This window comes from Mobula hypostoma, chromosome 13 (assembly GCF_963921235.1).
Source record: "Mobula hypostoma chromosome 13, sMobHyp1.1, whole genome shotgun sequence".
Classification (NCBI taxonomy): Eukaryota; Metazoa; Chordata; class Chondrichthyes; order Myliobatiformes; family Myliobatidae; genus Mobula; species Mobula hypostoma.
The window spans coordinates 44,597,742-44,625,599 of NC_086109.1; the positions used below are offsets into that span (position 1 = coordinate 44,597,742).

At 42.5% G+C, this 27,858-nt stretch overlaps 1 protein-coding gene across 3 annotated transcripts in view; it reads right to left on the reverse strand.

Annotated features, from left to right (window-relative positions):
- Nucleotides 1–19,958: 19,958 nt before the first annotated feature.
- Nucleotides 19,959–27,858, reverse strand: part of LOC134355559 (tetraspanin-18-like) — a 167,894-nt gene continuing 159,994 nt past the window's right edge. For all 3 annotated transcript variants that reach the window (XM_063065594.1, XM_063065596.1, XM_063065595.1), the window contains one exon: nucleotides 19,959–27,792. In XM_063065594.1, the coding sequence (XP_062921664.1) occupies nucleotides 27,745–27,792 (48 nt within the window). In that variant the 3' untranslated portion in view covers nucleotides 19,959–27,744. The remainder of the gene's footprint in view (nucleotides 27,793–27,858) is intronic.

Below are 27,858 nucleotides of genomic sequence, written 5' to 3' on the forward strand. Positions count from 1 at the left end.
GACACCCTTACTAATCAAGAACCTATCAGCCTCCACTGTAAGTATACCAAATGACAGCCATCCGGGGTAATGAATTGCGCAGACTTACCACCCTCTGGCTAAAGAAATTTCTCCTCATCTCTGTTCTAAAGGGACATCCATCTATTTTGAGGCTGTGCTCCCTGGTCCTAGACCCCTCCCCCCTTTACCCTAAATCTATGTTCTCTAGTTTTATCTACCTCTGATTGGGGTCAAGTTTCCTACAGTCCACATTATCTATTTCCTTCTTAATCTTATATGTCTCAACCATATCTCTTAACCTCCTCTGCTCGAGGGAGAACAGACCTATCTGCTGCAGACTCTCCTCAGAACTCAGCCGCTCCAACCTATATTGTTCAAATTAGCAATAAATCACCGGCATTTACAACTTCTACTGGTGGAAGAGAAGATCTTGGGTTTAAATGTTTATTTGCCTGTCTTCTAACTGGGCTCCAGTTGATCCTGCAAGGCCTTCATGGTGACGATGAGCTCTCTCCAGCGCTCAGTCTTCGTACAGATCTTTGACAGTAGATGTCTTGTGCTAACGCTGATCCAGGCCTGAGTCAGTGGACTGGGAAGGTCGAATCTTGCAAGGTATACCTGTGTTGATTATCAGACCGGAATGATACAGGCTTAAACCTAAGTATCCTTGCGCTCAGTGCAAACTTTCTAGACAGGAAGATGAGTATGATAGAGCTGAATTTATCCTGATATTCAACCGTAGATCAGACCAGACATAGTTCCCAGGCAATCACTTATGCTCAGCTCCTAGGAATTTAAGATTACAATGCAAGCAACCAGCTATTTGTTTCAGAAAGATTTTTGCAACCGAGTTCAAATGATGACATTAGAATTATCAAGACCTTTACGTTTTTCTGCCCCTGGCTCCTCGCTACTAAAGGAGAGACTACTTGCAGTTGACTAATTTGTTCCTCATCATGACCTCAGGTAGTTAAACTAATATTTGTTACAGGAGAAACAACATCAATCTTTCATGACAGAACATATTGAGACTGAACACTTAAGCCTGGTTCAAACAAGAGAAAATCTGCAGATGCTGAAAATCAATGCAACGCATACAAAATGTTGTAAGAACTCAGCAGACTAGGCAGCATCTATGGAAAAGAGTACAGTTGATATTTCAGTCTGAAACCCTTCAGCAAGACTGGAGAAAAAAAGATGAGGAGTAGAGTTAAGAGGTGGCGGGGGTGAGGGGGAGGGAGAAACAGAAGGGGATAGGTGAAACCGGGAGGGGAGGGGTGAAGTAACAAGCTGGGAATTTGATTGGTGAAAAATATACAGGGCTGGAGAAGCGGGAGTCTAATAGGAGAGGACAGAAGGGCATGGAAGAAAGAAAAGAGGAAGGAGCACCAGATGGACAGGCAATGAGATAAGGTGAGAGAGGGAAAAGGGGATGAGGAATGGTGAAGGGGGAGCCATTACCAGAGGTTCAAGAAATTGATGTTCATATGGCATCGGGTTGGAGGCTACCCAGATCAATTATAAGGTGTTATTCCTCCAACCTGAGTGTGGCCTCTTTGCAACAGTAGAGGAGGCCATGGTTAGACACAACAGAATGGGAATGGGAAGTGAAATTAAAATGGGTGACCACTGGGAGATCCCACACGTTCTGGTGGATGGAGTGTAAGTGCTCGGCACAATGGTCTCCCAATCTGCGTTGGGTCTTGCTGATTTATAGGAGGGCACACCGGGAGCACCAGACACAGTAAATGATCCCATCAGACTCACAGATGAAGTGTTGCCTCACCCGGAAGGACTATTTGGGGCCCTGACTGGTAGTGAGGGAGGTGGTGTAGGGCAGGTGTAGCAATTGTTCCACTTTCCACCTGCCTGTCAGTTCTCTCGAGTACAGACTTGACGCAGCTTACTGGATAGTATTCACGGTCCAGCTATGTCCATATTACTGAGAGGTAAATTATAGGTATTTTTATTTTAATATGAAGCCAAGAAATGCTGGATTACTTTGTCTATTGTTAGTACTGGGAAAGGAAAAGGCTCATTTCTAAGACTAGGATAGTAGAATGATATAATCTGCAATCTGCACAGTGGACTCACTGACAGTCCCGGTTATTCAGAAATGGAGCTGGTCCAATCTGAGTGAGAAGACCTGGATTACACGAGGCAAGAAGATGCACCAGAGAGCAAGGCTGGAGGAAAGAATTGATGGTGTACTCCCAATGATGTCCATTCATCCAGATAAATGGATACCGGTCATCAGAAGAGCTGCCCACAGAGCCTTATATTGAATTCCAGCAATCCCAAAGCAGTACAGGCATCGTAACTGTCATTTATTGGCCCATTGTAATTCTCTTGCATGTGCATTGACATGGGTTGACATGAAATGTTTTATAGTCATAAATGCCTGAAATTAGAACTGTCCATTCTAGTGAACCAAAGTGAATAATACCAGTCACTTGCCCCTCATGGTTAAAGGGATGTGCCTTACACACAGAAACCTGCTGTAACACCATCGCTGTGCAGTTCCTGACAGGATCACACCTCTTCTGCTCTTGGCACTTTGCAGTGCATCAAACGCTGAGAGGTGTCACCCTTACCTTCCTCGTGGCAGACAATGCACATCATTGAGATTGGGGACTGGGATAAGAGGAAATTCCAGATTTCTATGGAAGTGACCCTGTGGTTAGGGGAATGCTGGGGTCACCGTAAGGAAGGGCCCCGAGAAGAGATGGTCAGACGAGTACTGTGCTAGAGTAAGCCTCCTTGTACTATGTGGCAATGCCAATAAAGATTTCATGACTTCACTTCATAGAGGTGCTACAATAGTCCAGCTTGTCGAGATGCCACCTCACTGCTTTGGGGACAGTTCCAAAAGCGGCAGGTTTTGAATTGGGAAAAAGCACGGAATAAGCCAGGGAAAGGAGGAACAGCAGAGGAGAATTGGAAGGGGAGCAGAGAAAGTAACAGAACATTTTGCTAAAGGGAAAGATACAAGTCATGTAGATATTAGTGCTGCGATGGATGCATTATTACCACATGCAGCAGAATACCGTGAGAGCTTTAGCTCACATACCATCCAGACAGATCAAAGCACGCACACGGTAAGTACATTATGGTAGTAAAAAGGAAACGAGAATGCAGAGTATTGTGTTGGAGTTACAAAGAAAGTGCAATGCAGGTGGACAAAGTGCAAGAGCCATGCCAAGATAGATTGGGAGATCAGGAGCTCACCTTTTTTGTGGTCAAAAGTCTCATAATAGCAGAATAGAAGCTGCCCTTGAACATTCATTGAAGATTTTTGCTCAGCAAACTGGGTATGTTAGGGATCATCAGACCAAGTAGCAAGTATTGAGTGCAGTGCATATTGTGATGATTTCAAATACACTTCTGTTATTCACTGTTATTTATTATCAGTGGACTTCGTTATGAGTATAAATGAACACTTGCAATGAAAAATAAATCACTGTCAGTTGATACAGGTGCCTGAGATGTGCCGCTGCGATGAACGGACAAAATTCAGCAATCCTCACTGTTGTCTTACTTTAACTCAGCAAATCCCAAGGTATTTCCACAGAACTGTATTACATCTTTGCTAGTTCTTGGATCATTTTCATCTCACACGATATTCAAATCTAAGTGTGTTCTCACCATATCACGTGTAATCTCAGGTGACTATAATACCCTTTTCGAGTGTTGATTAGCTCTTCGTATTGTAGAGAACACACATGCAGTGCCTACAGCAAAGACGTTAAATGAAAGTGAATTTGCATCAAAGCAAGTTGAAGTTCTATCCTCTGGTTTAATAGCAATTGCCACAGAAATGGAAGCAGGTCATAAAAGATGCAGCCCCTAGTCATGCTGCACTACATTGCAAGTGTAACACAATGTCACAATGTCTAGGATTGCACCTACTTCAAATCTTCTACTGAGAGATAATCGTATTGTCTCTAATGGAACACATTATGGACACTGCTAAAGAAGGAACCGTAAAAGCAAAACAATTGTTAAGGGAGGAGTAATCGATTTTCTGGTTGAACACAAAATTGACAAATTTCTGGCATGTCTAACAACCACAAAGTTAAACCTCACAGAATCATTTCAAATATCAAAGCTACCCAAAGGATCATAGGTTAACATTAGTGCTGATATTGAAGACCTTTATCTAATAATCATTGATAGATTCTTTGTTGTAGGAATTGTCAGTTCTCTCTCCACAGAAGTTACCATCTCAATGTTTCATTCAACATCGTGGGCAGAAGGGCCTGTACTGTGCTGTAATGTCCTATTTGTGCTGCTTGGTCTACTGCAGATAATGAGGACATGAAAATGGCCCTTCATTCAGTGCAAAAGAAAATTCAAGTCATTTGAAATCCACCTACCGTGGGTTCCACATGTATCAAGATAACATCTTATTGCCCTTGGGCCAGTAGTGAGATAAAGAGTCTTCTAAGAATGCTAAAGAAAAATGTGTACTGTCATGTTGAAGGGAGAGCAGGAAACAAATGTTTTCTGTTTTTGGCTCATGGAACTAGAGAGCAACACCACATTCATACCAGAAATACCTCCAGCTACATTTGGCTTTACATAACCTGCAGATAATGTCTATCGGAGATACCCTGTGAGATGGACAACAGAAGTCCAGATGAGTGTGATAATGCCAAAAGGAATACTGTGAAAACTTGTGCACAGAAGCTTAAATCTATGTCACAACAATGCAGAATGATAATTGTACGGCCAAGGAGGCAAACCCACATGACACTTAGCCTTGGAAGCTACAGCCAGAAAACGTAACATAATCATGGTTTGCAACTCATCATGCAAATTGCACTATTTGGCTAGTCACAATTTACACTTATTAAACAGGAAAAGAGCTGAAATGTTTTACTCCATTGAAGTGCGTTGTGATTTTTTGAATGCATCATTTCATTTACCATAGCTACCAAGCACTAAATGATGCAAAGCATATATGTTGCACACAAAAACTCCAACTGTGGAAAAAGGGAGCAACTGAGTGATGCAGAACTATCAATATTATTAGTTCTGCATCAGATGCTGCAGAAGCATTTGGTTAGCAAATGTGAATTACTCACCATAGTGTTATCATCCAGAAAAATATGTCCTTTATGGGAGTATTACATCCAATGCCTAGTTAGAAAAGTTGCCATTTATATGCACTTTCTTTACCCGGATGCCTGTTTGTACCTTTTTTTTGTCTTTAATTTCTTTCTTCTAGTTTTAGCTCAGAAGATTTTTACAGGCATATTATCTGGGAACTTCAGTGACTGCTTAAATGGTTGGCAAATGTCCTTGTTTAGCCATTTCTCACCATTTAAGTTCAAAAGCTGAGAGAAATGCAATCAAACTCAAATTCAAAATCAAAATCAAAAGTTATACCTTCCCCAGAAGAGATCCCAATGATCCAGAAATCTGAAACCTTTCCCCCTGCACCAATACCTCAGCCATGCATTCGCCTGCAAAATCACCCTATTCTTACCCTCACTGGCACATGGCACAGGCAGCAATCCAGAGATTACTACCCTGGATGTCCAGTTTTACAGCTTTCTACCTAGCTCTCTAAAATCTCTCTTCAGGCCCTCCTCACCTTGTCTATGTGTGTCATTGGTGTGATTATGTACCAAGACTACTGGCTGCTCACCCTCGTCCTTGAGAATGCCATGGACCCGATCCGAGACATCCCTGATCCTGGCACCAGGGAGGCAACATACCATCTGGGTGTCTCTATCGCGCCCACAGAATCTCGTCTCTGTTCCTCTGACTCAGGAAGCTCCTATCAACACTGCAGCCCTCTTCACTCTCTGCTCCTCTAAGCTACAGCACCAGATTCAGTGCCAGAGAACAGGTCACTGTGCTTCTCCCTGGTAGCTTGTTCCCCTCAATGGTATCTGAAGTTGTATACTTATTACTGAGCGGATTGGCCACAGGTGTACTCTGCACCGGCTCTGCATCTCCCCTCCTTCTCCTGACAGTCACCCAGTCACCTGTTTCCTACAATCTGGGTTCCTTTCTTTCACTTCCTCAGTTACCCATATGAGACAAAGATCATCGAGGAGCAGCTTCAGTTCCTTAAAAAGTTACCTCCGAAGATGAAGCTCGCTGCATCTGGTGCAGATGTGTTTATCCATGAGACTGGAAGTCTCACACATCCCACACACAGTGAAAAACACTGCCCCTGGAGCCATTCTCACTACACTACTCTGCCCTAACAGATGAGGAATGAACAAATAAGAAAAGAAAGAGAGAAACTTACCGAATACTTTACCTCACTCAAGCCTGATGAGCCAAAACCACTCTAAGCACTGGCATATTCAAAAGAATAGCCACTCTGCTCGCACTTGAATTATTCTTATTGGCCCTTTCTAATGAATCCCTCTTGCTGAATGTCACTCCGCTCAGAGAAATTGCCACAAGGCTCTGCCTTTTCGGTCTTGATCGCAGTCCTCATTGAAAAGTAGCTCTTTTTATGCATTCCCTCACATTGATTGCCCATCCCTAGTAATGCCATATTGACAGCATTCTTCGGGTAATTATATACGGTAGCTCAGCAAGACTTTTTTTTAACATATCATAAGACAAGTTCTTGCTTTTTCTCTCTGATTTGGTTATTGCTGTCAGTGATCAAATATTTTGCACTCTGCATTTTCTCTACAGCCTTGCAGATATTTATAGCACACACTTTCCACCTGTACCCTTGCTCACTAATCCAAATGTCTAATCAGCCAAACATGCGGCAGCAACTCAATGCATAAAAGCATGCAGACATGGTCAAGAGGTTCAGTTGTTGCTCAGACCAAACATCAGCATGGGGAAGAAATGTGAAATGTGATCTAAGTGACTTTGACCGAGGAATGCTTGTTGGTGCCAGATGGGGTGGTTTGAGTATCTGAGAAACTGCTGATCTGGGATGGAAATAACTCAGAAAATGTGTAGTGTGAGTGTTTGATGGTAGGGTTGAGTTGATCTCCGATCCTGGAAATTCCCTTGCAAATGTTTTGTCAGCATACAAGGAGACATCATCAGTGCGCTGTTCATTTGTGGTGTGCCGTCCGCGTGCTTGGCCTTTATATACACATCAATCAGTTGATGGTCGTCATTATGGAAACTAAATTATGATGTAGGGAAGGTCTCATTGCTGATTGGTTGCATGGCAAACTGGGCACTGTGGTCTGGAACTTAGCTCACCTTGGCTTATAAACGGGATCGAGGGCCATGTGTGTGTTTACAGAATTGTTTGCGGAAAACCACGCTTCTAGGAATTTTCTTGCATGCCACGTGTCTAATTACGCCATAACTTTCAATGATGCCCAGTCGAATTTGTGGCCCTCTTGATCTTCATGGGTAGAGACCAGGGAGAGTTGGTTATGCTACTTACAGCCAGTTGATGTTCATGGATCCTTGTGGATAGTTTTCTCCCAGTCTGGCTGACATAATATTTTGTAACACTCGTGTAGCACTGGTCTCATTGTGTGTGACGAGTTGGCGCACTCTTTGAGAAAATCAAATTACACTAGGTGCCAGTAGGCCATCAGAAGAATCCAGGTATCGGAATAAGGCAGTGAATAGAAACCACACACTCCTGGAGATAAGGTTTTGTTTATAAGAAAAGAACAATATGTACAAAATATTTACATGAGCAAGAACAATTCAAAATTCAAACATTCTGTTTAGGTTCTAAATCTTAGGCTACGGCCACAGTAGACTGGATAAATCCGTAACCGAAGCCTTTTCTCTTCATTTTGACCCTCCATCCACACTGAAACGGTGTATTCCTTCCCTGAAAATGGAGCTTTTCAGAAACGCTCTCCAGAGTGAATAAATGTGAAAACGCCTAATATCTAGCATAGGTGTGTACGGGGTAACCAGCTAATTTTAAAAACGCTGTCATGACGTGCCGGAACAAATGGTGGCGGCACCGCGGCCTTTCATTGTTTTCTTGAACGTAACCTCCAACACCACAACAACAATATCTGACAATAGATGTGTAACAGCCTAATGTAACGTTGTATGGAAATACAAGATAACACTGATGCAGACATGTTTTATACATTTAACAGGTACTTTATTAATGTATTGCTTGTGCAAACATTCAATAGATGCAATTGTCACTTTTGCCCAGTAACTTATTTTATTGCACATGTTAAATACAGCAAAATAATACACAAAAACATGGCAAAAGTAAAGGCAAACAAATGAGGTAACAGCAAATTTCATTTTTGCCAGTAACAAGCCTTATTGCATTTAGTTGTAGTTGTCGTCCCTTTCATCAGTGAAGAGACTATGGCTGTAGGAAATGTTTCTGGACAAGCGCGCACCAAATCTTTCGTTTGGCAATTTTCTTTTAAATTTTTCTAGTCTGTAACTGTACAAACACGCACCAAGTATACTGTTTCCTCTTCACTTGTTTTCTGTGTGTCCTGTGCATGCCCAGTAGAAGGAGATTCGCTCAAATATCTGTTGTAATGTGGACGGAGGTATTTTCAAAAATGCCTAGTGTGGACGCCTATCGTTTTTACGCGAAACCGGCGTTTTCAAAATTATCCGGTCTAGTGTGGACGTAGCCTTAGATATCAAACCACAACAAATTCCCTTTTAATTAGAATCAATGAAATTGCTTTAATACTCTAACCTCTCTAACTAATTAGATCTAGTGTTATTCCCTATTTAAAAGTTTACAGACTAAACTTTTTACTTAGTTAGAAAACCAAATATAATTCCTAGTTTCAAGTATTATAGGTAACTTCAGTTTCAGTTCCAGGCAGTATATCTACAAGTTTAAATTCAAATTCAAAAACTATATATACACAGTTTTACTCCTTTCACGACAATTCTCCATCACAACTTCTAAACAAAGTAAATCTCATTCAGTAATTTATCAAAGTCTTTGCAAAAATAATCAGTTCTTGCAGAAAATCAGATTCGGATTCTTTGAAGGAAAATAAACTTGTACATCCAATCGTATTAAATCCACTGCGTCATTACACATTTCGTTCCCACACTGGTTCTTCATCTTGGGTGACACGCCATCTTGTTTCTTAGTTCTTTGGAATGAAATAGTTTATCATCCACAGAAAGTCAATTCACAGTCTTGTACAGAACTTAACCAAAAGCCTTGGTATGATTTACAGAATAAATTCCCAATTACACTGTGGGGATTTTAGACACTCGTCTCTGCCAATATTGTCTCGTTATAGCTCCTGCGTGTTATAGCCTTGGTATTGTCTTTCCACCAGGGGTTTCACCCTGAGGGTTTCCACTTAGTAAGGTAAAGATACTCACCACTCATTCCACTCTTAACAGTTCATGTCTTCAGCTTCTAATCGTTGCTCCATTTCTCTCCTTTCCATTGCTGCGTCAGCCACCCCATGCCCTCGCATAGTGTTTTTTGCAAATTTTCATCTTTGTTTTTAAATTGGTAAACCTCGTTTTCATCCCTCCACCAGTAGAACTTTCTAACATTACAACTTTGGGTTTAATTAACCTGGGTTACAATTTTCTGCAGTTCCTGCGCTGGATTTTGTAAAGCATATTGGTCTTGCCCAATTGCTTGGTTTGATCTTTTGGTCTGCAGAGTACTGTCTTTAATGTTGCTGTTGGCTTATGCGTGACTGAAATTCTATGTTCTTGGAGCAGTCAGAATGTCATTTCTGAGATATTTCGAATGTATGGAAGGAAAACCCGTTTAGTTGCTTTTTGGTTGGTGTGTTGTTGACCTCGTAGGCATCATCTTATGAAGTCATGTCGGTATCATGCCTGTGGCCATCGAACTTTGCAGCTCCTCCCGTGGAGGGTCAGACACCCTGAGCCACTAGGCTGGTCCTGGACTTATTTCCATCTGGCATAGTTTGCATTTTGTTGTTTGATTGTTTGTGGTTTTTGTATTGCTATATTTATGCTCTATTCTTGGTTGGTGCGGCTGTAACAAAACCCAATTTCCCTCAGGAACAATAAAGTATATCTATCTATCTATCTATCCATTTTCAAAATACTTTAAAGAGACATTTCTCCTCTTTATCCTTTAGCTCCGCAGTGCTGCAGTCTGTCTCCGCTCTTTGAAACAAAGTTTTGATCTTGCTCTTCTTGTGTGCATTTGGGTGGTTAGTGTGAAAGTTTAGCATCTAATCTGTCTGTGTTCCCTTATGATAAACAGAAGTTTCCAAAGTGCCATCTGCATATCTACTGACAAGCACGTTCAAGAATGCCAGTGCACTTCAGTTCCCTCAGATCCGTTTCCAGAAACAGATCCAGGATTTCCAGGCACAAAAGTCTTTAGAATTTACAGAGAATTGTGCAAACAGCATAAAACATTCCATGAGGAGCAGTTCTGTGGGCAAATATGCCTTGTTAATGAGAGAGGTCAGAGGAGAATGGCCAGACCATTTCAAGGCAACAGGAAGGTGACAACAACTCAAATATTATCGTGTTGCAACAGTGGAGTGCAGAAGAACATCTCAATATATCGAACCTTGAAGTGGATGGGCTACAGCAGCAGAAGACCAGAAACATACACTGAATGGCAACCTTATTAGGTACAGGAGGTACTTAATATAGTGGCCAGTGAGTGTATTATTGAGGGTGTCGTGCTGCAATATATTCCTGGATGCAATCTACATTTTGGAAGGTTTCTGAGAACTGTTAAGTATCTTCAATGCCACTGTACAGCTCTAAGTGCAGCAGACCAGCATCCAGATGTACTGTTGGATGAATATTACAGCAAATCTTCTGGATTACCTAAGGACAAGACAGGAGTGGTATACCTAAACAAATCAGGAAGGTGCTGATATAGGAATATGTACATCTGGAGTGCTCAGTGAGTTAGACAGAGTTGGTGGAGCACAGAGTTAAGACCATAAGTCAGAGAGTCACAGAGATCTCAGAGAGTTGCATGATTGAAGACCATACAGAATTCATTTGGCATATGATGATGGGGAGAGATTTGGAAAATGAAACAGTAAGACTGTATTGCTGTAGGAGTAAGAGGCAACATCAAGAATGAACAGTACATTAAACATTACAGATTCTGCACATGCTAGAAATCCAGAGTAACATGTAAAAAGAGGAATTCAGTAGACCAGGCAGCATCTATGGAAAGGAATAAGCAGTCTACCTTTTGGGCCAAGGTCCAAGGTACTGATGAAGAATCTCGGCCTGAAGCCTCAACTGTTTATTCTTTTCCGTTGATTAATACAGTAGCGCTGAGCAAATTAGTTTTGATGCTAATTAGGGTGATGCATTAAGGTTTCGGATGAGTTCTAAGTTACAGAATGTGCAAGGTACAAGAATTGGTACTGCTTTACTAAGATTAACATTATCAGAATAGTGGGAACGGGTTCACTTTATGCTGGCGCTGTCTCTGGTCATCTGCAGAGTTGTCCCAGGCAAAGCTATTCATGGTAAAGCTCTGCCCCAGTACAATTTATCTGGATGCAGGTTTGTTTTCCAAAAGTAAATGATGGCAAAAGGAAAGATCCAGGTAGTCCTTCCCTGAAAAATGTTGGGAACTCTTTGTGAGTGAAGGCATGCAACAGTTCCCTTCAAAACCTTGCCAGAAGTCATCAGCCCTCCAGCATCACATGTAAGTTTTTCTCTGTCTTTCTTCTGTACACTCAATGTTCACCAAGCAGAGATTTGTCTCTAAAGTTAACCATCAGTTGACATTGCTCCCAACAGTCCTGTCATTACCATTAGCTTCAGGCTTTAGGACAAATAATAATGCTCAGGAGTTTAAATCTCCTGGGTTCCAAGATTCCAGAGGGTTTATTAGAAACGTAGAAAACCTACAGCACAATACAGGCCCTTCGGCCCACAGAGCTGTGCCGAACATGTCCTTACCTTAGAAATTACCTAGAGTTACCCATAGCCCTCTATTTTTCTAAGCTCCATGTACCTATCCAGGAGTCTCTTAAAAGATCCTATCATATCCACCTCCACCAATGTCGCTGGCAGCCCATTCCGTGCACTCACCATTCTCTGTGTGAAAAAACTTACCCCTGACATCTCTTCTATACCTACTTCCAAGCACCTTAAAACTGCCCTCTCGTGTTTGCCATTTCAGCCCTGGGAGAAAGCCTCTGACTATCCACATGATCAATGCCTCTCAATATCTTGTACACCTCTGTCAGGTCACCTCTCATCCTCCGTTGCTCCAAGGAGAAAAGGCTGGGTTCACTCAACCTATTCTCATAAGGCATGCTCCCCAATCCAGGCAACATCCTTGTAAATCTCCTCTGCACCCTTTCTATGGTTTCCACATCCTTCCTGTAGTAAGGCAACTAGAGCTGAGCACAGTACTCCAAGTGGGGTCTGACCAGGGTCCTATACAGCTGCAATGTTACCTCTCGGCTCCTAAACTCAATCCCACGATTGATGAAGGCCAATACACCATATGCTTTCTTAACCACAGTGTCAACCTGCGCAGCAGCTTTGAGCATCCTATAGACTCGGACCCCAAGATCCCTCTGATCGTCCACACTGCCAAGAGTCTTACCATTAATACTATATTCTACCATCATATTTGACCTATCAAAATGAACCACTTCGCACTTATCTGGGTTGAACTCCATCTGCCACTTCTCAGCCCAGTTTTGCATCCTATCAATGTCCCGCAGTAACCTCTGACAGCCCTCCACACTATCCACAACACTCCCAACCTTTGTGTCATCAGCAAATTTACTAACCCATCTCTCCACTTCCTCATCCAGGTCATTTATAAAAAACACGAAGAGAAGGGGTCCCAGAACAGATCCCTGAGGCACACACTGGTCACCGACCTCCATGTAGGATATGACCCGTCTACAACCACTCTTTGCCTTCTGTGGGCAAGCCAGTTCTGGATCCACAAAGCAATGTCCCCTTGGATCCCATGCCTCCTTACTTTCTCAATAAGCCTTGCATAGGGTACCTTGTCAAATGCCTGGCTGAAACACTACATCTACTGCACTACCTTCATCAATGTGTTTATTCACATTCTCAAAAAATTCATTCAGGCTCGTAAGGCACAACCTGTCTTTGACAAAGCCATGCTGACTATTCCTAATCATATTATACCTCTCCAAATGTTCAAAAATCCTGCCTCTCAGGATCTTCTTCATCAACTTGCCAACCACTGAGGTAAGACTCACTGGTCTATAATTTCCTGGGCTATCTCTACTCCCTTTCTTGAATAAGGGAACAACATCCGCAACCCTCCAATCCTCCAGAACCTCTTCCGTCCCCATTGATGATGCAAAGATCATCACCAGAGGCTCAGCAATCTCCTCCCTCGCTTCCCACAGTAGCCTAGGGTACATCTCTTCCGGTCCTGGTAACTTATCCAACTCGATGCTTTCCAAAAGCTCCAGCACATCATCTTTCCTAATATCTTCATGCTCGAGCTGTTCAGTCCACTGTAAGCCATCCCTCCAATCGCTATGTTCCTGAATAAGTACCTCTGCTATCTCCTCCACTTCCATACACACGTTTCCACCGTCACACTTGATTGGTCCTATTCTCTCAGGTCATATCCTCTTGCTCTTCACATTACAATGCCTGGGGGTTTTCCTTAATCCTGTCCACCAAGACCTTCTCATAGCCCCTTCTGGCTCTCCTAATTTCATTCTTAAGCTCCTTCCACCTAGTCTTATATTCTTCTAGATTTCTATCATTACCTTGCTCTTTAAACCTTTCGTAAACTTTTCTTTTCTTCTAGACTAGATTTGCAACAGCCTTTATACACCACAGTTCCTGTACCCTACCATCCTTTCTCATTGGAACGTACCTATGCAGAACTCCACGCAAATATCTCCTGAACACTTGCCACACTTCTTCCGTACATTTCCCTGAGAATATATATTCCCAATTTATGTTTCCGAGTTCCTGCCTGATAGCCTCATATTTCCCCTTACTCTAATTAAACGCTTTCCTAACTTGTCTGTTCCTATCCCTCTCCAATGCGACGGTGAAGCAGATAGAATTGTGATCACTATCTCCAAAATGCTCTCCCACTGAGAAACCTGACATCTGACCAGGTTAATTTCCCAATACCAGATCAAGTACAGCCTCTCCTCTTGTAGGCTTATCTGCATTTTGTGTCTAGAAACCTTCCTGAACACACCTAACAAACTGCACCCCATCTAAACCCCTTGCTCTAGGGAGATGCCAATCAATATCTGGGAAATTAAAATCTCCCACCATGACAACCCTGTTATTATTACACCTTTCGAGAATCTGTCTCCCTATCTGCTCCTCAATGTCCCTGTTACTATTGGGTGATCTATAAAAAAACACCAGGTAGAATTATTGACCCCTTCCTGTTCCTAACTTCCACCCACAGAGACTCCGTAGACAATCTCTCCATGCCTTCCTCCTTTTATGCAGCCATGACACTATACCTGACCAACAGTGCCATGCTCCCACCTCTTTTGTCTCCCTCCATGTCCTTTCTGAAACATCTAAAGTTTGGCACTTGAAGTCACCATTCCTGTCCCTGATCCATCCAAGTCTCTGTAATGGACACAACATCTTAGCTCCAAGTACTGATCCACGCTCTAAGCTCATCCACTTTGTTCATAATACTCCTTTAATTAACATAGACACATCTGCTATACTTTATTAGGAGTTTGAAGTGATTTGGCATGTTAACAAATATGCTCAAAACTTCTATAGTTGCACCGTGGGGAGCATTCTGACAGACTGCATCACTGTCTGGTATGGAGGGGATACTGCACAGGACCGAAAGAAGCTGCAGAAGGTTGTAAATGTAGTCAGCTCCATCTTGGGTACTAGCCTACAAAGTACCCAGGACACCTTTAGGGAGCAGTGTCTCAGAAAGGCAGCGTCCATTATTAAGGACCCCCAGCACCCAGGGCATGCCCTTTTCTCACTGTTACCATCAGGTAGGAGATACAGAAGCCTGAAGGCACACACTCAGTGATTCAGGAACAGCTTCTTCCCCTCTGCCATCCGATTCCTAAATGGACATTGAAGCTTTGGACACTACCTCACTTTTTTTAATATACCATATGTGTTTTTTGCACATTTTAAAAAATAATATATTCAATATACATGATTGATTTACTTGTTTATTTATTATGTTTTATTTTATTTATTATTTTTTTGCTCTCTCTGCTGGATTATGTATTGCATTGAACTGCTGCTGCAAAGTTAACAAATTTCATGTCACATGCCGGTGATAATAAACCTGATTCTGATTCCGACTCTGATTCTCAAACCATCGGTCTGAGCATGTCCCTTCTCTACCACCTTCCTATCCTCCCTCTCGCACAGTCTCCAAGCTTTCTCTATTTGTGAGCCAACTGCCTCTTCCTCTGTCTCTTCAGTTTGGTTCCCATCCCCCACCAATTCTAGTTTAAACTCTCTCCAATAGCCCTAGCAAACCTTCCCGCCAGGATATTGGTCCCCCTGGGATTCAAGTACAACCCGTCCTTTTTGTACAGGTCACTCCTGCCCCAAAACAGGTCCCAATGATCCAGAAATCTGAATCCCCGCTCCCTGCTCCAATCCCTCAGCCACACATTTAACCTCCACCTCGCTCTATTCCTATACTCACTGCCACGTGACACAGGCAGTAATCCCAAGATTACTACCTTTGAGATCCTGATTCTCAACTTCCTTCCTAACTCCCTGTAGTCTGTTTTTAGGACCTCCTCCCATTTCCTACCTATGTCATTGGTACCAATACGTACCACGACCTCTGGCTGTTCACCTTCCCACTTCAAGATATCATGGACATGATCAGAAACATCCCAGACCCTGGCACCTGGGAGGCAAACTACCATCTGTGTTTCTTTCTGCATCCACAGAATCGCCTGTCTGACCCCCTAAGTATAGAGTCCCCTATCACTGCTGCCATCCTCTTCGTTTTCCTACCCTTCTGAGCCACAGGGCCAGACTCTGTGCCAGAGCCGCGACCACTGTTGCTTCCCCCAAGTAGGCCGTCTGCCCGCCAACAGTACTCAAACGGGAGTACTTGTTGTTAAGGGGGACAGCCACAGGGGTACTCTCTAGCCTCTGAATCTTGCTCCTCCCTCTCCTGACTGTTACCCACTTATCTGTCTCCCAAAGCCCCGGAGTGACTACCTGCCTATAGCTCCTCTCTATCACCTCCTCATTCTCCCTGACCAGACAAAGGTCATTGAGCTGCATCTCCAGTTTCCTAACGCGGCCCTTAAGTCTCCCTAAATTTACTTCCATAAGTCTTCCCTATGGATCCCTGCTTCACACAAACCCTAAATTAAAATTGCCCTTCAAGGCCAGCGTCATTTTATTCCTTACTTGTATCCCTCTTATATCAATTGTTCAGGAGAAATAATGCTGGTGTTGTTCAAGAATTCATTAAGTTGAAAAGTAAGTGTCATTTAATAACTTTCATCTGACATTGATGTGCTTTTATGGTACGAAAAGAAATAAATGTTTTTATCTTTCCAAAAACATTCAGTTTCTCACAACAAACTTATTTGAATAATAGCACAACGCTCCATCAGGTAGCCTTGAATATTTAAATTTGGTAGTGGGAAGGATTAAAAGCTATTTCACAGCAATTCCAAATCAAGTTATCAACACACTTAGTTGCTAAACAGAGAAAATGTAATGTCTTTTGCTAACAAGGGACCAAGAATTTGCTTACAGTCTGCTGACAATAAATATGCTAAACCATTGAATGGTGTGGGCAGATTTACGATCACAAGCTGAGTTCAGCCTGCCCTCTGCTGGAGTCTCTCCAGAAAAAATAACACTTTCTAAAGCCACCCTTACAATAAATGAAGGATTATTCCAAACTTGGAACATATCGAAATTCCACACAGCTCTCCCCCTTCATAGCACAGATGGAGAAGGCCAGGAACTCAAGAGTGTCAACGTTTGCTTGCCGTAGTTTCCTGTGCAGACAAACCACAAAGAAGGGAGGACTCCCAAAGAGCCAGGCACACAAAGTGCTAGAGGATCTCAGCAAGTCAGGCAGCATTTTGTGTGCGTTGCTCTAGATTTCCAGTCAAAGCCTTTGTGGGTGATTTGGGCAGGGCCCATTCAAGTTAGTGTCACTAGTTTAGAGAACTGATTGATTAAATCACATTTAAAGATAGGAATCAGATGTGAGCCTGGAGATATAGTGGGAAGTAATTATTTTCTTTACTTCCACAAAGCATATTGACGAATACCTCTTCAGAACAGGCCATTGCTGGCTCAGTGCAAACCATATTAATAGACAGGATCAGCTAATGTTAGTACAGTTTCTTGTAAAGGTCTGCTTCAGATTTGCTTAAAGGGTATTGTTAGCTTTGTCCTTTACTGAGTCAGAACAGGAGTGGTTTGTGGCAGAAGGGAAGCATGTGCATCAGACATCATTTTGAATGCAACCTGCTACATTCAAACAATTGACATTACTAATCACAAACTTATTACCTAGAATTCTTAAGAATTCACTTGGAGAAACATAGGCAGTCGAGAAGCTAAAGTACCAGTTGATCTCATTCTTTTACTAAAGCATCCAACCTGCAGAAAATCAGCCAAACTCACATTTGTTTAACCACACTGGAGTCTGGAAGCCAAAGCTTACTTAGGATGTAGGACAGGCTGGAAACTGCAGGTCAAGCTGGAGCCATAGACCAGAGCTGGAGGTTCTTGCTATTAAAACTAAGGTGGTATTCTAAAATCACATTAACATGTATCAAACTGTTCACGGTAGAGAATTACAATCACCAGCAGCTCGCCTGTCCATTAATGTATATCAAACTGTTCACGATAGAGAATTACAATCACCAACAGCTCGCCTGTCCATTAACGTATATCACATTAACGTATATCAAACTGTTCACGGTAGAGAATTACAATCACCAGCAGCTCGCCTGTTCAAACCACCTTTCTACTGCTCCTGAACAAAATCCTGAGATTTGAGTCACCACTAAGTGAAATTTCATTTTAATTACATCCACATACATAGAGTGTAAAGTTCTTCAAAGTGCTCAATTATCTCAAGGTAGATTATTGCACTGTAAGATGAAAAAATGTCAAGAGTTACTATATTGGAATATGAAATAAGTTACACCATATGTTTTTTTCGCTCTTGTTGGCATCTATTCCCATTACATGCCACCATCCCTCTGCTTTCTCCAACCTACACATACACATACCACTTAGATCTCAATTTAGTCAGTTTTGCATACAGGAGCACCAGCACCTAACTCTTTCCCTTGATGTGTGTTCCAGCCTACTGAGTCAGATTAGTTCCAACTTGTGACTTGGAATATCAAGTGAAGGTAGTCATGTCTTACCTCCCAGGATTCATGACCAGCAGTGCTGGAAACATAGCAGGAGGAGTGAAAACTAACCAATATATTAGCTACTAGGTTCAAAAAGCCAAGAAATCTGGCATCCTTTTCCAGCGTTAGTAATGCTACCACAGGAAGAATTCAGCTACTTTATAAGTGAAAACTAAATCAAGATAATTAATTTTTTCAGTAGAACAATATGGTGATTTTTCAGAGAAAGACGTCAGTTAAATGGAGAGATTGAATATGAATGCCCTCAGAGCAGGCAATATTCCGATGATGACTTAATTCTCTCTCCTTAACTTTGTCTGACTTGCTGTTTATATCTAATTTTTTTGTTCCAGGATCTGTTGCCCTTGGTTATTTCTGTTTTCTGATGACACACAAAGATACCCCAATGCCAAATACAGCTACTGTGCTCATTGTTGCAATATTTACTGAAGCTCGGAGACGACACTGTCTTTGTTCACATATTCTTTTGGTGAATTTGGAGGCTTTTGCAAGAACATCGTTGGTGGACCTTTCAAGTGATACCTGCCTTAGATAATCCAGATCTCAGAAGCATATGGGATTGAGCAAGATTTGCCAAAAGATGAGCTACGAAAAAATGATGGATCATTATTTTTAGAGCAATTTCAATGTCACATTTGAGTTGACTACAAATGTTGGACTTGATTTACCCAGTGTGAGCTTTGATCTACCCTTCCCTCTTCCATTACCCCATCATACTTCCTCTGTATTACCAGGCCTGAGAACTTTTTAAACTGTCTGAAAAAATTTAGCCTACAATACACAAATAGGTAACATAACAGTTTAAATACCAATTGGGTGCATATATCAAAGAATACATCTCTCAGACAAGAACATTCCAGATCGGATCGGATTGGTGATCTGCGATTAAGGAGATGTGAAAGCCGTGGCTAAATACCATGTGTTTGCAGAAAGCACAAGAAAGATGTTGTAGAAAAGAGAGCAGTCTGCAGCAACTGACAATGTGCTTGTGGCACCACACCTGCACATTTTTTGGTTTTCTTCTTTAAGGAGGGTTATACTTGCTTTGGAGACAGTTCAGAGAGGGATCACTAATTGCTGGGATGAAGGGGTCTTCAATGAGGAAGGTTGAGAATATTGAGCCTTTATTCATTGGGGTGTATAAGAATAGCAGGTGATGATATTGAAGCATACCCTGTATAAGATTTTGAGAGGCAGATAACCACTTCTCATGCTGTAAATTGATGTTGTGTTTGCAGATCACAGTTGCTCCTTATTCATTCTGTACCATCAACAACACCTTCCAAAGACGCGAGATAAGTATAAAAGGCAGCCGTTAGTCTTGCGAGACCATGGATCTGCGCCTGGAAAGTCTTCACTCTCCAGGGTGCAAGCCTGGGCAAGGTTGTATGGAAGACTAGCAGCTGCCCATGCTGCAAGTCTCCCCTCTCCACGACAACAATGTTGTCCAAGGGAAGGGCATTAGGACCCATACAGTTTGGCACCAGTGTCGTCGCAGAGCAATGTGTGATTAAGTGCCTTGCTCAAGGACACAACACGTTGCCTTGGCTGGGGCTCGCACTCACGACCTTCAGATTGCTAGTCCAATGCTTTAAGCACTTGGCCACGTGCCCACACTCGAGATTAAGTACTACATCATAAATTGATTTAAATTTTACCTTAATGCTGGATTTATTGAACAATAATAATAACAAGTCAATGGCAGCAGTGATACAACATATATACATACATATATAAATATATATTTTTTACAATCGTTATACATAGTTAAGACTTGATTGGTAAATTAAAGATTTGTAATTATTGTGTGAAATTATAACAACAGTAACTTAATTACATAGTAGTTCATTTCATTTTCTCACCATCTATGGATACTGTCTGGTCTGATAACCTCTCCTTGAAAGTTCCAGGCAGAAGCGCTTATTTGAAAACAACTGAAAGAATCCTTCAAATTGCAATATTGGATTAACTAGTAACTAGATTAGATTAGATTAGATTAGATTCAACTTTATTGTCATTGTGCCGAGTACAGATACAAAGCCAATGAAATGCAATTAGCATCTAACCAGAACTGCAAAGAATAGTATTATTTACAAAATAACTGCGAATAAAAAGTAAGTGCTACAGCACACAAATATAAAAGTACTGAGACAGTACAATATGGGTTCAATACTGCTTAGCGCTGTGATGTGAATCATGTTTGAAAAATCTCAGGATAGAAATACATTTGATTTGAAAAAAAAATTAAATATTTATACTTGAATGACTTGGCTTCTGCCTTGACTAAATGTTAGGTAACAAATATAAGTTTTGTAAATAATATGACAAATTTAACTGGGGCTCCACCAAGAAAGCCAATGAAATGGTAAGTGTCAACAGCATTGGGGGTGTTGGCCCAGGAGAGGACGTTAATGTGGGTTCACTTATCCTTTTGTTGAGTTTGAAGTATTTGCAGAGACCACATTGGTGGCATTTTGCCAGTGCTTCGAGATGCTTGCTGTAGGGAACCCAGATCTCAGGTGCATATAAGAGAGCAGCAATCAGCTTTGGGACAGGTCTGAGTTCCGGATCTTCAAACACTCTTTCCCCTGACTTATGTCAGGGCAAATGCTAATACTTTGAAGGTCGTTGTGAATTTCACTGATGACGTCAGCTTTCAGAGAAAAGTGGCTCTCAAGGGAAGGAAGGTATCGCTCATTTTCCAGGATCTCATTATGAACCTTCAAAGAACAGTGTTGCACAGCTAGGACAGGCTTCTAAAAGAACTCAGTCTCACATTAAGGTGTTAATAACACTCCACAGTTCAGACCATGGCACTTACTTACTCAATGCAGCTCTATTCTATGCATCTGAAGTTTACCGACACCCTGTATAAGTGGCAGAAGAAAATACACCACCTCTCAAACTACCCCCCACTCACCCCAGCAGGCACCTGCCACCTCATCTCTGAAAGATATGGTTCCCATATTAATGTTCCCACGTCAGAACCCAGAACATCAGAGTGAAAACAGGTCATAGACAGTCTTTGAAGGGCTTCCTAAAAAGGAAGAAATATCCGCAATAAATTATTCATTTGTGCCACTCTCCACCCCCTATACATTAATTACTCATTATGTGAAATATTCTTATTTATTCCAACTTTTGTTCTTTACACTTATCCTCACAATGCATTTTGAAGGAACAGTTTGATGCTGATCTTCAGTAAAGAACTTTAAATATAGTTGTTATGCAGACTGAATATGAAGGGAAAGATAAACAAAATGTTTAAACACTGATTTCCAAACTAAATAATATTTTATCAGATGCAAGTTAAACAACTCTCAAATTAACGAAGTTGTAATTCAGTTAAAGCCAAACTGAAAACTGCTATCAGCCGGGTTAAATAACCAGAGAGAAAGTAAGCTGACTGTAACATTGGTGTTGATAGCAAAGCCCCTTTTTCATATATTTTGTCAGTCGGGTAGAAATTCATCTTTGATCTCTGATGCTTTGCACTTGCTATAATATTAGACATCTGGTATATTCTCTTTCAATATCCCTGCCACAAAAGTGAATGGGGCCAGATTTCAGAAGGGGAGGCATTCCTTGCTATAATGCATACTTCAATCTCCCATTCAAGCTTGAGCTTTGAATTCAGAGTCCTTGAGTTGTAGGGTAACATAGCTGATAGAAATGTACCGAATTCACAACCACCGACATTGAGTTGGAGGTTCACTTTAAGGGGCTGGTCTGACATGATGACGTGATTATGTAAAGGGTTCTACCATACTTTTGTGTTCTGGTTTTTGGAGTTCAATGAATGTGTTGTCTCTATTTTCTTAGACTAAAAACACCTCACTTTGTTTTATTCATGAAAACCTACGTTGGTGACCCTGATTCTCTGGGACAATTCCAGAGTTATTGAACATGTCAGCCAACACAGTCACTTTGAAACTGCTGGAGTTTTGGGAGCAAAATACCGTTGCTTGATTTGTACCAGCTGTGGCCCAATTTACGCCGCGAGAAATCTCCGCCGAGGACACCAAGTTCTGCTACATGGTAGCATTGCTCGGAACCTCCAATGCTACGAGAGTCTACAAGAGCATCCGACTAAACGCAATAAATACCAATGGCTGAAAGCTCACCTTTAGACTATCAGAGTCTGAGCACACCAAACAGTTGTTCTCCTTGCCAGTCTCGGCGATGGTAGGCTGTCAGAACTATTGGACCCCATGCTGTCTCTCCTAGGAAATCACCATCTTGTTTTATTTTTAAAGAACTCTTCATGCAGCAAATGCCTGATCCAGTTTGCACAGCCCCCACTAATGTACCTGTGATGGACTGTAGGGAGCTTGCTGATAGACTACACTCAGCAAGGCAGTGGTGTATCATTACACCTCCTTTCTCTACCTCAATAAGGCCAGTCAGTAAGGCCCCCAAAATAAGGACACCCACAGCTGTGAAACAGATGAGGCCATCCCTGTGTTTTTACCACTCTCGCTTTGTAGGAACACTAGGAAGTGCCGACCGCCTTGCAGCTTTGACAGTGCCAGTGCAGCAGGACATCTGAGGTCTGTGAACACCGTGGGTTCCAGCTGTCGATGTTGTCTACTGTTCATTGTGGACACTCTTTCGGGGTAACGTTTCCTGTGTGACACGGGTGCTCAAACAAGTGTGCTGCCAGCATCACCTATCGATCAGAAGGCAAAGGGCAATGAAACCTTGCAGGAGGCCGCTAATGACAGCAGGATCCAGACTTATGCGACATGATGGTTGATGCTCTGGTTCAGTGGGTGAAGTTACACATGGGACTGTGCCTGGCTAAAGTGCTTGAACCTCTGCTCAGTGTAGGTTTCCTGTGTGCCCAAGGACTATTAGTTGACCTTAAAATCTGCCGGCTTGTGGACGTCAAGGACTTTGGGTCCTTACCCTGCTCCCCCAGTAAGTTCCCCACAACAACTCTGTCAAGCGCACGCATGTGAGTTTACTCGACTGCTGGACAAATTCCCAAACCTCACCAAGCCCACATTCTGCACTACAGTCACAAAACATGGGGTCGAGCATCACGTTCCCACAACTGGCCCGCCAGTGCATGCCCGCACGCGTAGACAGGACCCAGAAAAGCTGGCAACCGCGAAGGCGGAGCTTGCCAACATGGAAAGACTTGGCATTGTACTCTGATCAAATAGCCCTTCCATATGGTCCTCAAGTCTGATGGTGGTTGCCACCCATGTGGCGATTAACAATGCCTTAATGAGACCATCCCCTGCCGCCCCCCGCCCCCCCCATCATTACCCGGTCTCACGCATTCAAAATTTTTCGGCATGTTTAACCAGAAAGTTAAATTGTTTTCCCAAACTCAATCATCAGGTGATATGTGCTCAGAGGACATTCTCAAAATGGCTGTGATAACTCGGTTTGGCCTCTTAGAGTTTCTGTGAATGCTGTCTGGGCTGAAAATTGCTGCACAGACGTTCCAACAGATGGCTGATGGACTCTGTATTTAAAGATTTACATTTTCTTTTTGTTTAACTGGATGACATACTTGTCTCCAGTGCGTCCAAATCGGAACGTGCATCTCATCTCCGCATGCTTTTCAAGCACTTAAGCCAACACGGGTTGATTATAAACTCTGCTAAATGCCAGTTTGGGTCGTCAGCCATTGACTTCCTCAGCATCGCATCTCCGCAGAAGGTGCAAATCCCCTCCCATAAAAAGTAGCCATTATTATGGATTTCCCACTGCCCCCCACTTCTAAAAAAATTACAGAAACTTTTAGGCATAGTGAATTTCTCTCACCACTTCAGTCTGTCAGCTGCTGGACCAATGCTTCCCCTGTATAATAGGCTTAAAGGCAACACCCGTAATCACGTGCCTGACTGGTCAGCGGACATGACCAGGGCATTTGATGATACCAACAAGCTCTTTCCAACCCAACCCTACTGACACACCCACACCCCAATGCACCCACAGCCATTACTACTGATGCTTCAGACTATGCTGGGGGTGCAGTTCACGGACGGTTGGTCAGAGGCATGTGGCAGCCACACACTTGCTTCAGCTGGCAGCTCTGTTCCCTTAAAAGGAAGTACAGCATGTTTGACTGTGAGCTTCTCAGTCTCTATCTGGCTGCCCGCCATTTTCATTTTCTTCTCGAGGGTCACCTTTTCACGGCATTCGTTGACCACAAACCCCTCGTGAATGCGATGGCCAAAATATCAGACCCTTGGTCTGCACAGCAGCAATAACATGTGGCCTACATATCCAAGCTCACAGAGGGTATACAACATATCGGGGGAAAGATAATGCAGTGGCTGATTGCCTCTCATGGCCTGCCGTTGAGGCGGTATGCGCAGGTGTTGACTTTGCTGGCATGGCAGACGGGAAAGCCACTGACCCAGAGGCCTGGGCTTACCGAACAGCAGTCATGGGCCTGCAGTTTGCTGACATTAAGTCTGGGGAAGCTGGAGTTTTTTCTCCAGTGCGATGTCTCAACCAGTCGACCTCACTTCGCATATTGAAGGCGGACTGTTTTTGACTTCATACATGGCCTCTCGAATCCAGGCCAGAAGGCCTCACAGAAACTGATTGCACTGAAGTTTGTGTAGCACAGCCTTTGAAAGGATGCGAGATTGGACAGCAGCCTGTGTGGAGAGCCAGTGGGCAAACATTGTGTTCAGCCACCATTGGCACCTTGAGAGGTTCTTGACCGACCATATTGGTTCTCTTCCCCTCTTGCACTGTTTCACACACCTCCTTACTATGGTGGACAGTACCAGCTGGTAGCCAGAGGTCATCCCTGTAGCATCGACGATGGCCGCAGTTATGGTTCAGGTGTTCATCAGCACCTGGGTTTCTTGGTTTGGTACCCCATCTGATATTTCCTCTGACCACGGTCCCCAATTCATAGCAGATCTCTGGGCTGTGATGGCCCAAAATTTCAGCGTTAGGCTACATCACACCACAGCGTACCACCCGCAGTCCAATGGCCTATGCGATTGGTTTCACCGCTCCTTAAAGGCTGCTCTAAGGACTTCCCTGACCGATGAGTGTTGGCATGATCATCTCCCTTGGGTCCTGGTGGGGCTCAGAACTGCTCCAAAAGAGGACCTGCAGTCGTCCACGGCTAAGTTGGTATATGGACAACCATTACGAGTGCCAGGTGATTTCACTCCTGACTGTGACCGCCTGGTCGGTCTCTCAACAGCGTTCCACGCTCCTCAGTAAATCAACTCCTTTGCATCTATTCCTACCTCCCATCATGGCGTACAGCACTCACGAATTCCTGTTGACTTATATTCTGCCTTACTTGTTTTCATCTCCCATGATGCACGTCAGTATCCCCTTGGGTTCGTTCTAAATTTTGGAATGGGGAGAAAAGCTTTTATCATAGATAAGAGGGGTAAACCTGAATGTTTACTGGTAGATCTCCTTAAACCGGCTATCAAGATTTGAAGGATTCCACCACCAAGCCCCTGCCATCACGACATGGCCACAAGCATGTCAACACACCTCTGGACGAGCCAGAGGCACGTGCTGTTCCTCCACCCATGGGACACAGGACCCGAGATGAATGGTTCACATTGCTGGCTTCGGTGAATTCCTGTGTAGGGTAACATAATTTAATGGAAATGTACATAATTCAGAACCACCAACATTGAGTTGGGGTTTCATTTTAAGAAATTGATCTGATGTGATGATGTAATTACGTAAAGGGTTCTAGCGCACTTTTGTGCTCAGGTTTTTGGAGTTTAATATATGTGTTGTTACAGTTTGCTTAAACTTGAAACACCACACATTGTTTTATTTGCAAAAACCTACAGAGTGTCTGTAGGATTTTGCAAGGCAGTTTTGACCTGAATCTCAAGATTTGGTTGTTTTCCATTTGTAAGTCTCAACAAGTGTGGGGTGCTAAATCAGAGCTGATACACAGGGTTAATATTAATGGATGTAAAGGTAGGAATTAGGATTCATAAATCAAACTAAGCAAATGGTGTCAGCACTATTCACCCTAACATACTCGATAAATGGGGCTTCTATTCTACATGTCTTTGTGTCATACATTAATCTATTGAAGCCTGGACTAGTTCCATATAACAAGAGAGAGATTTTGTGATACCTTTACTAAGTAGGAGCAGCCTCAGACCCTGGAGTTTAGCCTCAGTCTTAGGCAGCGTACCATGAGAGGATGCACAATGCAATCATCCAGAATATTCTGAAAGTTTTTAAAAAGTCCACATAACAATTGTAGTTTCAGATCCCAGCTTTTTGTTGCACAGTATAAGAAATTACCAGGATGGGGAGTTAAAACTACATGTATGATTGCTTTGGAAATATTAACTTTAATAAACTGATGCCGAATAATTCCTGAAGGCATTGTCCTGTGGAATGATTACCTCATTAGCGGAGGTATAAATCATTTCACATAGGTTTTAAAGGTTTTCGATACACAAAGGGTTGTCCAACATTGAGAACAATGGCCCAATGGCATAGAATAATAAATTAATTTTAAAATGCATTAAAAATATGTGATGGTCTCTGTTGCTGCTTCTACCTACTCTGCACTGAAGGGGTGGGTCGGTTTGTGTGTGTGTGTGTGTGTGTGTGTGTGTGTGTGTGTGTAAACCAAGGTAATATAACCAGTGCATGACTAAATAATAGAATATCTCCCTCGATTAACTCTCAGAGAAAAACTCACTGGAAAACACTACAGTTCTTGCAGTGGCAGCAGGAAACGTAAACGAAGTTGGTCACTACGTATTTCTGTCATGTACATACACTGCACAGCAGACTGACAGACAGCAAATTGTTGGATGAGATCTCAACAGGCAAGTACGTGTGGAGAGGACACCAAGGTGAATTCCCAAACAGATGTGGTGATGAGATTGTGTGCGGCAGAAGATCTGAGTGAACAGGGTATCACACTAATCCTCCTCACAAATAATACAAAATCACTACATTGGGGGCTGCTGATCTGTCTGCGGATTGAGAAGGCTCAAAGTATAAGCTCGATGGGGATAATAGAAGAGTAATTCTCACAACATGTTTTTCAGGTTTAGTGTCAAAAGTACAGCCAATATTACATAGATATATTTACAAAACCAATGCAGAAATAATTTCATAATATTATCTACATTACGGTAAAATAATAGTTTCACATTACTTTGATACCTGACCACATAACTATTTAATATAGGGCCATAATTCTGATGTAAATTTGTGTAAAGTATTGTCAACAAGACAAAAAATACTTATCATGGACAGAAGTATAAAAATGGTTAGTTTTATCTTTTTTTCTGTTTTCCTTGCTCCTCAAAGCTGATGTCAGCCATGTTTTGGTTGGTCATGGCTTGGTGGACTATTGCCGACTCTGCACATCCATTCAGTCATTGATCAGAAGGTCTGGGATTTCACCTGCTGCCTGGTTCTTTGTTTAAGTGATTGGAACTCTATCCCTTTCACGTGATGATAACCAATATTAGTTATAGGTCTGGTATATGAAGATTGTAAAAGCCATTGCACAAAGCTGAAAAGAAGAAAGAAGCGAATTTTATTCAATGCTGTGACTCAATAATTTTTCTAAGAACATAAA